Source organism: Centroberyx gerrardi, chromosome 4 (genome assembly GCF_048128805.1).
Source record: "Centroberyx gerrardi isolate f3 chromosome 4, fCenGer3.hap1.cur.20231027, whole genome shotgun sequence".
Classification (NCBI taxonomy): Eukaryota; Metazoa; Chordata; class Actinopteri; order Beryciformes; family Berycidae; genus Centroberyx; species Centroberyx gerrardi.
The window spans coordinates 18,625,285-18,638,336 of NC_136000.1; the positions used below are offsets into that span (position 1 = coordinate 18,625,285).

General features: G+C 43.1%; 2 protein-coding genes across 2 annotated transcripts; one reads left to right on the forward strand and one right to left on the reverse strand.

Moving 5' to 3' along the window:
• Positions 1-146: 146 nt before the first annotated feature.
• On the reverse strand, positions 147-13,052 carry fbxl13 (F-box and leucine-rich repeat protein 13). The gene is made up of 18 exons (XM_078283058.1): positions 13,042-13,052; positions 11,489-11,643; positions 10,931-11,040; positions 10,696-10,794; positions 9,357-9,452; positions 9,106-9,241; positions 4,956-5,008; positions 4,328-4,428; positions 3,606-3,735; positions 3,037-3,135; positions 2,557-2,677; positions 2,282-2,444; positions 1,630-1,749; positions 1,381-1,504; positions 1,167-1,247; positions 810-944; positions 492-655; positions 147-412 (listed from the first exon to the last, which is right to left on the reverse strand). Exons 1-18 carry the CDS (start codon positions 13,050-13,052, stop codon positions 229-231), a joined length of 2,082 nt encoding a protein of 693 aa, XP_078139184.1. The 3' UTR covers positions 147-228.
• LOC139927623 (leucine-rich repeat-containing protein 17-like) lies at positions 3,545-9,507 on the forward strand. Its single transcript, XM_071919861.2, has 7 exons — positions 3,545-3,665; positions 5,210-5,477; positions 5,614-6,090; positions 6,285-6,499; positions 7,282-7,437; positions 7,977-8,118; positions 8,530-9,507. The coding sequence occupies exons 2-7, from the start codon at positions 5,353-5,355 to the stop codon at positions 8,810-8,812; spliced, it is 1,398 nt and encodes a 465-aa protein (XP_071775962.1). The 5' UTR covers positions 3,545-3,665; positions 5,210-5,352; the 3' UTR covers positions 8,813-9,507.

Here is a 13,052-nt window from a genome sequence, read left to right on the forward strand (position 1 = left end):
AAAGGCATTTTTTTTGTAGATTATCTAAATTCTGGGTAAATGCAAAAATGGTTTGTTGGAGATGCTATAAATGGAAAGCTCATAATACATCTTGATGTAAAGCATAAAAGATCTCAAAATTGATGTCTGCTGTGATTGTCAAAAATTATATGAAGCAATGTGACCAGTATATAAAGTTGTGTTTTTATAAAATTATGAATTATAGAGGCCTGTGTGTATACCCTCTCTTCAGTTCCTGCTCTTGTCATCCCCGAGTGCTGGCTCCTCCCCTTCCCAAGTGTCATCAGTCTTGCCGGGTTTTCTGATTGGCTGCACCATCTGGCCCATGTTGTTGTATCCGAACCAGTAGGGAGGGTCGTCGTTGCTGTGCTCCCAGTACTGCACACGTGGCTGCAGCCTCAAGGCTGCCAGCCTGATGGAGATATTCACTGGTCAGTAGTGTTTTCACTGCAGCACTTTCACTGCAGAAGGTTTGTAAGTGTGTGCCTTACTTGGAGATGCCGCTGCAGCAGGCCATGGTGACGGAGCTGAGTGGAGGACAGTTCCTTTCTAAGTGGCGGAGGGAGCGATCTGTGAGAAGCACACAGCCGCTCACATCAAGCTCTCGCAGGTACTGAGCTCCACCTGCCAGATACTGCACCGCCATATCTGTCATCTGAGGCAGGGCAGAAGAAAACAGGAAAATGTGGCATGAATGAACAGGAGAAACAGATAGACTATAGTCAGGGAACATTCAAAGAATTCAAAAATTCAAACTGAGTGAGTGTGTGTGTGTGTGTGTGTGTGTGTGTGTGTGTGTGTGTGTGTACCTTGGGACAACCTGACATTCGCAGTGTGACTAGACCTCTGCAGTAGAACGAAAGCGCTCTGATGGCCAGGTCAGACAGAGCCACACAGTGAGACACGTCAACATGTTCCAGGTCTCTCACATGCTTGCAGAGCTTCTACCCTCAAATGGAAAGAATGAGAAGAGAGAGAGAGAGGAAAACGGTGAACGATGAATTGATGAGAAATTGATGAGAAACGGGATGTGAATTGATGAGATCTACATGTAGACAACCAGAGGTGCCTTCTGAGGAGGGGGGGTCATGGAAACAGAAACAACTGCACAAATTAAACAAATGACATATTTGGTCCCCATGTCTACAGTCTAGCTAGATGTGTACCTCTAAGCCAATGTCTGTGATATAGACACACTCGGTGAGAACCACCTTCTTCAAGTGAATTCCCTTGAGAGCGGCCAGTCCCTAAAAATACAAATATCAAGTTACAGTTTGTTCACCAAAAGGGCTACTTTATAATTTTCTTTCTGAGGGAATGTGATCAGTGATTTTCCTCATTTGTAAAGTCCACAGGTGAGCGCAGACATGCTCACAGCACCTGATCCTGGATGTTACAACCACTGATGTCAAGGGAGGAGATGGAGCTGCCACTCAGCCACTCCAGACCGCCGTCAGTCAGCCTCTCACAGTAACTCAAATTGAGGTGGTGCAGTTTACACAACCTGATGAATTGCACACACACACACACACACACACACACACACACACACACACACACAAAGAGCTGCTAAGTGTCACTGCACAACAGACCAGAGTGAGATCTGTGTGAGTGTGTGCAGTCATGTACCTTTGAGCAATCCTCATGACAGAGATGTCATTGATGAGGCTGCAGTGAGTCACATTCAGCTCCCGCACTTTGGAGGCCGAGGAACCTTCAGTCAGATAACGCATCCCTGTATCGCCCACCCTGAAATACAAACACAGTGAACACTAGGGATGGGACTATATATTGAAATTCAATATATCCCAATACAAAAATGTGACAATACGTATTCTGGGGCAGAAAATGAATCGCGATATTAGCTACATTTTCTTTCTTCTGCTGTAGTAATCACAAATGAGACGGCTTACCCATCACCATTTCACAAGCTCTCCATTCAAATTATATTATTTGCACTTTGTAATGACATTTTTAAATTGTTGTTTACATTCTGGCAAGAAATTGCTGGAAAGATCTGTGGCTCAGAAATAAACATAATTCTGTCATATTTTGTTGTCACTGAACCTTTATTTATTACATCGTATCATGGTTGTATTGAACCATAACGCGTATCGAATCATATCGTGAGATAAGCATATCGTCCCATCCCTAGTAAACACACATTAAGTAATGCAATCTAATGTAAGAGTGTAGCATAGGTTTCACTGAATATACAGGGTGTAACAGACTAAAGACGTTACAGACGCATTTCCACAGCCTCAAAGATTTACACACACACTTGTTGCAGTGTGAGATGTCCAGGTACTGCAGGTTCTTGAGGCTGGCCATATATTTGAGGCTGGCATCAGTCATTCTGGGGCATTCTGCAGCATGGAGCCTGCGGAGGCCTTGTGAGCTGCGACACAGGGCCTTCCAGCCGACGTCTGTCAGGCAGTCATTACCTGGAAGACACACAGGTGTGGAACAGACAGAATAACAGAACAAGCGTTATGCCTTTTCCTGTGCATAATGGAATTACAGGTCGCACAAAACTCAAAAAAAAAATTATCTCACCCTCTGTACTGAAAGTCTTGAGTTTGGCAACTTCAGCGATGGCTTTGAAGGCGGTGTCAGACAGATGAGGAGTATCCAGAAGTGAAACGGCAGACAGAGAGCGACATTTGGCAAGCAGAGCCTGTTGGACAAGACAAGACTGAGACAGCAACTTTCTTCTCTGCTGTGAGGGAATGCAGGCATATGAACAATAGATACTTCATGAGTTGACAACATGAATTCACTATTCTATTCTATTCTTTTTTTGGGCATGTTGCTTTACTAGATAGTCACAGTAGAGAGTGCCACTGCAATTAGGACTTAGCCTTAATGGTACACGCTCTACCGATTGAGCCACCGGGGTGCCCCATATTCTATTCTATTCTATTATATTCTATTATATTCTATTCTATTCCTCTGTGCTGGGTATTCTCTGTTGAACATTCCAGAGCTGTGATGCTATACCTGCATTAAACCTGAAACGTGTTAGAACATACTTACCAAAACACAGCTATCTGACAGAGTGGGCATGTCATTGATCACAATATCTTTGAGTAAAGGACATCCCGCAGAAATGTATCTGAACCCATTCACTGTCATCTGGAGGGAAAGAGAGGAAGAGGGAAGAATATATATCTCCATGTTGGAATCTAAACCATTTGGCTGCCTGCATGCAGTTTCCCTCCCTCTCCTCACTTTTTCTTCATCCAGTAATGTGAAACCATACCATCTGGAGCCAAACCAACACACACTCCCAGAGGGAAGTGTGTTTATATGTTGAGGTGGATGTGTGTGATGTTATGGAGTGTGCACGTGGTGGGTGGGTGGGCCAGAGTTTTTTTAGTATAATCCCAACCCTCCACTCTCTCTCTCCTTCAGATCTCTGTTCATTCTCCCGGGGAAACAGTTAGAGTACAAGCCCCAACCTGTGTACAGCTAGAGACAGGAGGGGACTCGCAAGTCCAAGCAGAGAGGAGTGACTACATTTATTTAAAGGCTGTGACCTGACTGCAGCTGGAGTGGACAGAGGAGAGAATATATACAGAACAAAGAGGAGCATACCAACTGACCTGAGTGCAGCCGGACAGATTGAGGTGGATGAGATTGTGGCAGCCTTTCCCTGTGCTCAGGTACTGAAAACCTTTATCTGTGACTCTATAGCAGTAGGCCAGACTCAGGTACTGGAGGTTCAGGCAGCTCCTGTCCAAAACCAGGAGTTAGATTAGTAATACAAGAAATCGAAGACAAATTATGTGTGTTTAAGCTTTTTGTAGGTTATTGTTGTTTGTTTTTGTTGTTGCTGTTGATTTTTAGCCAAGTAAAAAGTGCAGAGGTGTATTCTGGAAAGGAGCAGTGCACATCATCAGCACACATAACAACATCACATTTTGAATGAAAGTGGATACTTTGTCCGGGGAAATGTGAAATTTTCCAAAATATTCTGCATAACAATAGTAACCATGAAAGAGAGCTGCTGACAGAAAACTGAGGTTTTGAGTTGAAATAATTGAAATGCTTTGAACCCCCAAATTCAATAACATGGCAATCATAAGTCAGCCATTTTAGTTATGAGAGCAGCATCCACTCCTCTAAATAACTATGATATAACGGCACTGGGCAAGCTGTTTGTTTTCATGACATGAAATACAAGCTGGCAGTTGGCTGTGTCTTGGAGGAACAGAAACGGGGCTGATTCTGGGAATGTAGGGGCAGGAGGCCAGAAAGGGGGCGTCATACAGGAATTTTTGGATCATTTGGACACTGAGTGAGCTGGGGGACAGTATACGTTTACCTGGACAGCTCTCTCACAGCTCTGTTTGTCACAAGTGTGCAAGACAGATTCAAGTAGAGCAGGCTGGGACAGCCCTCGACTATTCTCTGAACCATCATGTCCTATTAAAGAGCACAGTTAGAAATGTCAAGTCCTGTTCACCTTCCCAGCAAGGCACCTGTAACACGTGTGTAAAGCACAGTATATTTATAATCACAAAAGTATATTCTTGAATTTTCAATCAATATTGTAATGTTTTTCACAAAAGTTAAATAATTTGCTCTAAATATATAAATGGCCATTACAATGAATACAACATCAGAATGAAAATTCACACCAGAAACTGAAGACATGTGGTGTGTTACTCATGTGCTTGACGTACCACTAGATTGTGAGAATGATGAAATCATCAGTCAAGATGAACACTGACTGACTATAAGTTATGCAGCCCCACCTTCCACAGAGCCCCTTATTCACATGTGGTTGTAATTTTACATTGGAGTATAGTGCATAAGTACGTAGCACAAGTAAATAGTAAAGTAGATCATGGGATATGAAGAAACTCTCCGATAAGAATTTAGGTTTTCTTGGATTGAGGATTATGTAATCATCCAGACATTATCAGTTGTTTAAACAGTGTTTTACTTACAGTGATATTAGAGCACTCTGACACATTGAGCTCCTGGAGATTTCTGCATTGACCTAAGAGAGCAGAGAGCAGACAAGCTGGTGGTCAATCTATATTGTGCATTATTAGAAATATTTTGATAGAATTCCACTGAGGGTGGATTTATCCTCACAACAGGGAGCCTCGTGGTTTTCTGCTTTGTTTCAAAGCTGTATATACATTCTAAGACTGTTCCTGTCTCTTATATAATGTGCTACCTCTAACTCTCTCTGCAGGGTAAACAGCAGCTGTGCTTCATCAACAATAACACTCTTGACCTAGAACCCCTGGCTTCTGTTTCCAAGCCCACTTTCCATCCAAAACTTGTGCTTTGGCCCCAGCTCTTCTCACTGAAAAGACAATCCCAGCTGGACTCAGGATGCATGTGACCTCCTCTCTCCTCTTGACCCTCTGGCTCCTCCTGCTGCTCCCATCCACTGAGATGAAGAGAGGAGGCAGGGGTCGCGGCCTCAGAGGGGCGAGACAAGGCCTCACACGAGACAGGTACGGATTTACTCTGGGGTCCAATTTGTTGATTCTGTTTATCACCTACTCTAATGACCATGTAGAGACCATGACAAGCCATGCATGAAACATGATGTGGACAAAAAAATTTTCTTGTGTTTGAACACTATGTCAGGGTAAGAGGTGGAGGACGCCACAGCAGATCAGGCCCCTCCAGGCTTGTGGCAGCTGACTGCGCAGAGTCGACCGAAAATGGAGACGTCTTTGTGGACTGCCAGGACCGACGCCTCAACTCCATCCCCCCCTCAAAGACCTGGCCTCAAGAACCCAAGCACCTCCTTCTAGCTCGCAACCGGATCAAGGTCCTTCGCGACGGGGCCTTCGTTGGGTTCGAGGGTTTGAAGAGCCTGGACCTGCAGCAGAACCAGATCTCTATGGTGGAGGAAGGGGCCTTCCAGGGCCTGACGCGCCTCACGACCCTGCTGCTGCAGCACAACCGACTGGGCACGCTCAGTGAGGAGGCCCTTATCCCCATGCCGAACCTGCGCTACCTACGTCTCTATGACAACCCCTGGAATTGTCTCTGCCCAATGGATAGCCTCATACGCACCCTTCAGGTCCCAAGCAACCGCAATCTAGGAAGTCATGCCAGGTGAATGCCTCCACAAAAAGCCCTAGAGAGTAATCTATTGCTCTGATTCCACAGGTGTACAAGTCATTAAAGTGTCTCAGAATGATGAATAGACAACAGAAATCCATTATTCAGCTATTTTACTGGCAATAACACTTTAGTTTCCTCATGCATCTCATGATATCCCCATGTATCCCCTGTATGTCATCCGCCAGGTGTGCTGAGCCCGTCAGGCAGAAAGGCAGAAAGCTGAAGCAGGTTGATGCCGAGCTGCTCTGTCGGGAGTCGGACCCCACCGGCGACCCACAGGGCGACCAAACGGACCCCACAGACTCTATAGAGCCCATTCCATTCCGCAACAAACCAGATGCCACCACCTCCTGCCACACCTACCTTTTCCCCCAACCACGGCTGGACTGCAGTAGCAGAGGTTAGCTCACAATCAGCTTTTGTTTTCACACATCATTTTTACTAATTGCACTCTATTGCGCAAACCCGTGCCTCACTATGTTTCAGTGTGTAGGTTCGGCACATGTGTTTCTTACGTAACAGCTGGGTTAGGAAAAAATACCTCTTGAGCTCCATTGCAGAGAACACGTATGCTCATGATTAACTAGCGCACCCGTCACATGACTGGAACGACAAAACCTCCATTTCTCAAAGGAGTTTCAGGGCCAGACGCAGAACGGGTAAAGAGAGGCAGCTGGTTTTTGGCAGGTGTTTTCTATTCTATGTTATGTTGCTTGCTTCCTTCACTTCTCAATGAGTCTACTTTATTAGTCATTCTCTTGTTATGAACTTGGAAATTTGGAAAGTATTAGCTAAATAAAGTTCTTCTAAACATGTTCTTTCTATCTGGTAAAGCTAATAAGCAAAAACAGTTTCATTTCACTTAAGAATACAAAATCAATCCATGTGTTCCGGCTATAATGTAAGCCTATTGGCAGAGAGCCTGGACTTTAGTAAGAAACCCAGATTATGGTCAGTTTTACAGTTGCTGTACTTGCAGTGCTTAGAGTGCCCATGGGAGTCTCAAACTGATTTCCTATCTGGATTCACCAGAGCTTTTCCCTGGTTTGACAAATATGCATATAGAAGAAAACACCGTAACCCCAAATACTGAACAAATGAATGAAGCAAAATTGTCTTTTTATGTAAAATGACCAAATGTGATTGACTAACACAAATAACCCCTTCTCCCTCTCTCTTTAGGTCTAACAGAGGTGCCTACAGGTATTCCAGAAGATATTGTTCATATGGATCTGTCCCATAATAACATCCATCACCTCCGAGCCAGAAATTTCCAAGGAGCCAGGAGCCTCAGGACTCTTAACCTCAGCAGTAACAACATGGAGCACATCGACACAGGTATAAGTCTGTATGTGCGTGTAGAGAGAGGGAATATCTCAGTGAATAATGTATGCTTATTAATCATTATCACGTGCTTCCTATTCACTGTAATATCCAACCTACATGAATAGAGTTGTGTTTTACTTTGGTTGATAGATAACATATGGATTGCCGAAAAGTTGTACGAAATGTTATACAGCTGGTAGGAGACATCTGCTTTCCTTTTTTACTTTTTAAAGGGGAGCGGGCATTCTGCCATCTTTGTGTATACAGTATTAACTTTATTTAGATGGGGGAAGACGAGAGGCTTACAGACACAGAGTGATTATAATACATTCAAGTGATGCGGACAGAAGCTGAACCTCGGCCCACACATTCCAGCTTGAGTGTGAAAGTTGACTGACAGGGCCACTGGCTTGTGCCTTTCTTAGTTAATAATACACTGCAACAGATCTGTCTAAATATAAGTATACTAATGATGGCCGCTGAGAAAGAAAAAAGGAGAACGGATAAATATAAGCTGCATCCATCCATCACTTTCTTGTTCTCTCTCCAAGCCTCCCTGTTTGGCCTCCTGCACCTTCGTGAGCTGGACCTGTCGGACAACGGCCTGCACTTCGTCCAGTACGGCGTTCTGGAAGACCTGTACTTCCTGTCGCAACTTAAACTGGGAGGAAACCCCTGGGTGTGTGACTACAGGTGGGTTCTTCTGCTCATGAGCACTGATCGCAATGTGAACGTCTGCAATTTCCAAATCGCAGAAGCTGCAATTGCTTAAATAGAGGGGCGTCCAAACTGGATTTCTAAACAAAGTGTTTTAGTCCTCCGGGTAATCTTTGGTCCGTGAATCAAGTACAATATTGGTGAAAACCTTTCATCATATTCAAAGTCAATAAATCCTGAACACTGACATCTTGTTTTTTTTAACATAATCACTTTTCTTTGATCAATTTTAAAGTTCTAAACAATTTATGACAAGAAAAACTCTTCTCTAACTTCTGTCAAATAATTGCAATTCAATTTTTTGTCCTTCACTGTCTTTCAGCCCTAGTACGCAATCAAGCTTTGTTTGACGCAAATGAAAACTGAACAAATAAATCAATTTTTCAGCATCCACTACATGGTGTACTGGCTGCGTCTGCACCCAGTGGTGAAGCACTCTGGCCTGCTGTGTCACTCCCCTCCTGAGCACACTGGGGAGAGTGTGGAGGAGTATGTACATTCCTACAACAGAGAGTGCCCTAAGGACAGACAGCGCAGCCAGACGGACCCGGACCAAACGGACCCCGAGCTCTGGAACACACCGCTGGAGCTGCAGGGAGAGCTGGAGGAGGAGCTGGAGCCGAGCCACTTGAGAGTGCCCCAGAAATACCAGATCATCAGGCTGTCTTGACTGAAGTGATTATTTGACTATGACTTTAAAAAGGCTTCTTCGTTTCTACTTTCCCATCAACACTGAAAAACAGTCTGTATCAGAAGGAGGAACTCACTTTTTCAGTTTTGCTTTTATGTTTTGTCAATGTTGTATTTTTCATAAAAATAGAAAAATTATATCAACTTTTCAGCTCTTAGGCTAATTATTGATATTATTGTGAGAGAACTATCATTTGTACATCTGTAAACTATACAAAATGTGTATTTTTTTAACATTGGAAAACATCTGTCAAGAGAATCTGGAATACTCACTGATGCATGTTAAGCTGGGCCACATTAAGGACGTGCATCCACGCATGTTGAGGTGGATCACAAATGGGCGGTAGTTCTGCAGAATCTGCTTCACCGTGCTGTCAGTTATCCAGTCTTTCTCCACAGAGAAGTTGATCTGGCAGAGCCAAACATTTGGAGAAATCATTAATACTCCTGCCTGAGTCTAGTGTTTGTTTGTAAATATACACGATTATGAATTAAATGCATCAATCTCAGTATGAGGTACAGACCCGACTCCACAGCAAGCCAGACCGGATGATGGCTTTCCATGTGCAACACACCTCGGCACATTTCAGCCAGTCTCGCAACTCTAGATACTGAAAGATCTGAGGGAAAACAAACATACAACATGCTTTTTCCAATAGTGGAACTCTAAATATATCAGCACTTTAAGGTATTCATTTTTTCCACAATTTAAGTTCTATGCAGGAAAAAAACACCACCAAACCAACTGCCAACTGCCTGCAAAAAAAACATTCTTCCAAGTTGCTGTAATTGCCAAAATGCATAAATATGCTTGAAGTATGATTTGTAGACTTTGTTATCCAAACATGCAAGAATCACAAAAAAATGAATGTTGGTACAGACTATGATCCCCACTGCAACTAATATCAGTGCTTGACAGTTCATGAAGCTGTGGGGATAAATTCAAGGAAAAATGTTGTTTGCTTTAAGTGCATGTTCCTGTATCCCCTGATAACTTGACTGATCTTTGGTCCTGAATAGCTGTCCCTTTGGGAATGTGTGGCCAGTCTCAAGGGGGCAGTTTGCCGCCAATAACAAAATATGCAACTGCCACCTCTGCCTCTGACCCACAGCCAATGTGCATGGCACTGCCATTTACATGTGTACAAGGCCACTTTCTTTCTCCAAACATAGTCATGTTGAAGCACTATTTACTGAGAGAGGTGCTGGACAGAAACAGCAGAACAATCAATGCCAAAACCTAGCACTCTGCACCAGAACAAGGCGCTAAAACAAACAAGGTGCTAAGACTGGATGGTCTAATAATATCCCACTAAGATAGCATACTCACTGGGATTTTTAAACATAGTTATAAATGTAAAATATAGAGGCGCTGGAATAAAACATTTATCAAATATTTCAGGAATTATAAAACAAAAATATTATTAATAGAAACAACAAACAAGCTATTCATGCTACTCCTCTGGTAGAAAATGTGCACAAAACACTCGGGAAGCAGCTCTGAAACACAGTGATAGATTCCTGAGAGGGAGTCGTCCTGTAAACACAGCCTTTACCATGGTAATGGATAATGGGCCATATTAGACCATAATAAGCCGCAACTGACTTTAATCAACTGACCTCAAAGAGACTGGGAGCATGTTTACAGTGAAGTCCACTTTAAGTCTTACGCAACAGATATGACCTCATCACTAACTGCCTGGAGGGCCAGGAGGTGAAGTTAAACCCAGGGCCATCTCTCTCTGTGAGTGAGCTAATCAGACTTATGAAACATAAGGTAAACCATATGGATACAACAGGGAGAAACTGGTGGAGTAACAGAGAAATACTGTGGTCACACTGCGAAGATGTAGGAGCGGGTACCTTAAGTAAGAGTTTGCTAGGGAGTGCCGAAAGTCCATCCCATCCTTCCCCAGTCTGATGCTCTTTGCTGCCCATTTCAAATAAACCCATGTCCAACTTCTGGAAGTGATAAGTACATCAGAGGTCGATGAATGCATCAATACACATACTGTGCACACACACACGCACACACACACACACACAAACACATACACAATTTGGAAAGGTCCTCAATCTCATTGTCTGAATGGCATACCTCAAAGTACTCTTTTGTCCTCTTTGAGTCCTTCGCAGCGCAGCGCCATGCAACTATGATGCGTTTAAGGCAGACAGCGTTTAAAACTCTCTTGAGTTTCTCAATGGCAGCTGAGTTGGAAAGGAAATTTAAATCTTGTTTGAATTCCCCAAAATAAGACTTTTGAATTGAATAAATACAGTATATAATACCACAATTTCTGCCATCTTATCTCGTTTATGAAAGAAAAAAAGATGTGGGATAGACAATGGTAACAATATCATGATCACAAATGTAGGTAGTTTGTATTCAATCTCCAAAACAAGTTGAGCTTCCAAAAGTAGAAAGTAAAGTTATAGAGTTAAACAGTGAAAGCATAGGGGACAAAATGAGTCACTGGAGTGGTTGTACAGTGCGAATGACTTTCAGTTTGGACACAGTTCTTAACCACAGTGTATGTTTTCTCTGGCGATATACTTGGTACAGTCATAGTTTGGGGGAAAAAAAAGTTAATCCACAACAGTTACACTAGTCATTATTATTCCTTTTTTGCTCAGAAATGCTAATCTGGTCACCTACCAGTCTGCGTCTTCTTGCGAAATTTTACCCAGCTCAACCATTTGGCGAGTGCGACCCCCTGGCGCTTCCTCTCATAGTGCTTCTTTGCAATGTCCATCTTCAGATCCAGCTCCACGGCATCGCTCTTCCTCTTTGCGATGAACCTCTTCCACCTCCTGTCCCCACCCACAAACACAGCTCATCATTAATTCAGTAAACAGGCAGGCTGTCAGGGAACTCAGCCACTCAACAAGATAGGAAGAAAAAATATTCAGGGATGAATTCTAAACATTGTGGTATTATCTCTAATTAGCTTCTTCTAATAATTATCTCAACTGAAGTGGGTTTTTAGATATTCAGATGGTACTTAGTGGTTGGCGGGACAAAAGGCCCCATAGGCCGGGGATGCAGTTCTCTATACTGACAATAGGGAGGTGAAAGGGAATCTGGGAGATTGAATGACCTGGCTAACCCTTCAACTTGTTAACCAGTGATCCAGTGATCAAGAGAAAAGGTTCGGGACTTTCATTCACATGGGTCAAATTTCTACTCAGCACTACTTCTGAGTCAATCTCTCTTAGTATTATCAGGAGATATATTGATCTTTTTATGGATCTATTTCAAGGCCTACATTTTTTAGGTTAGGTGAAAGGGCTTAGCATGTCAGTAGGTCTATTCATGAAATGTTATGAAATGACTTGAATGTGACCCCAATAGACTATGTTCCAAAAATATGATCACACTTAATCTATCTTTCTGTCAATCAAGTACAATTTAATTTGCATGTACCCAAGACTTTAAAAATACATGCAGTGGAAGGCAACAGATGTATTTTAAGCTATCATCTTCCAGACAAATCTTTGGATAAGTTTAGTGATATTGAAAGCAAACAGCACACAGCATCCTGGCTCCTCCTGTGTTTGTGTAATTAGGTTGATTTCCACACAGCATCAGCTGTGTGCAATCAGCCAATTTTAATCAGTGTGGGCTGAATCTGAAAAGTTTTAGTATCCTCCCTTGCATTTTCCCCATCATTCCTCACTCACAAACCCTCTGAGGAATTTCATGGAGGAAGGGTGAGGTTTAACAAAAGGTGAAACAAAGTTACACAATTAATACTCGGCCATGAATGAGCTGAGATGCCATTTCCAGACGAGGTAGGAGGGCTCTCAAAGTGACAATTGTCTGGGCTGGTAGTTTTAATCAAGGGTCTGCTGCCACTGCTGTCACTGGGCGCTGTGGTTGAACTCACTGCCATGGCTCTTCCATTTGGGTAAGTGGAACAGTAGTGTTCTTTTGGCAAATCTTGGCCCAAGTTATCTTTTTGTCTAACTTTCATGTTTTTCAGGGTTCCTTGGCTTTGTATTCTGTTGTTCCGGGGCTGCATTTGTTTTCTTGCTGAAGAAGGTTAGAATTTGATATCATTCATTCCATTTAACTTGAACTGGCATGATCAACCAGATGAATTCATTGTAGGTGTCCATTTATCCCCTGCTAGGTAACAATATTGCACATGGCTATCCTCTCGGTGATGATGAATTCAGCAGCTATGGAGGTGTACTTGCCCAGCATACCTCAGACCCAT

Coding starts and splice junctions, on each gene's coding strand:
- LOC139927623 (XM_071919861.2), top strand. CDS start 5,353: ATGCATGTGACCTCCTCTCTCCTCTTGACCCTCTGGCTCCTCCTGCTG. Junction 6,500..7,281: donor GCTGGACTGCAGTAGCAGAG/GTTAGCTCACAA, acceptor CTCTCTCTTTAG/GTCTAACAGAGGTGCCTACA. Junction 7,438..7,976: donor CATGGAGCACATCGACACAG/GTATAAGTCTGT, acceptor TCTCTCTCCAAG/CCTCCCTGTTTGGCCTCCTG.
- fbxl13 (XM_078283058.1), bottom strand. Junction 10,795..10,930: donor GGACAAAAGAGTACTTTGAG/GTATGCCATTCA, acceptor TATCACTTCCAG/AAGTTGGACATGGGTTTATT. Junction 656..809: donor GAATGTCAGGTTGTCCCAAG/GTACACACACAC, acceptor GCCCTGCCTCAG/ATGACAGATATGGCGGTGCA.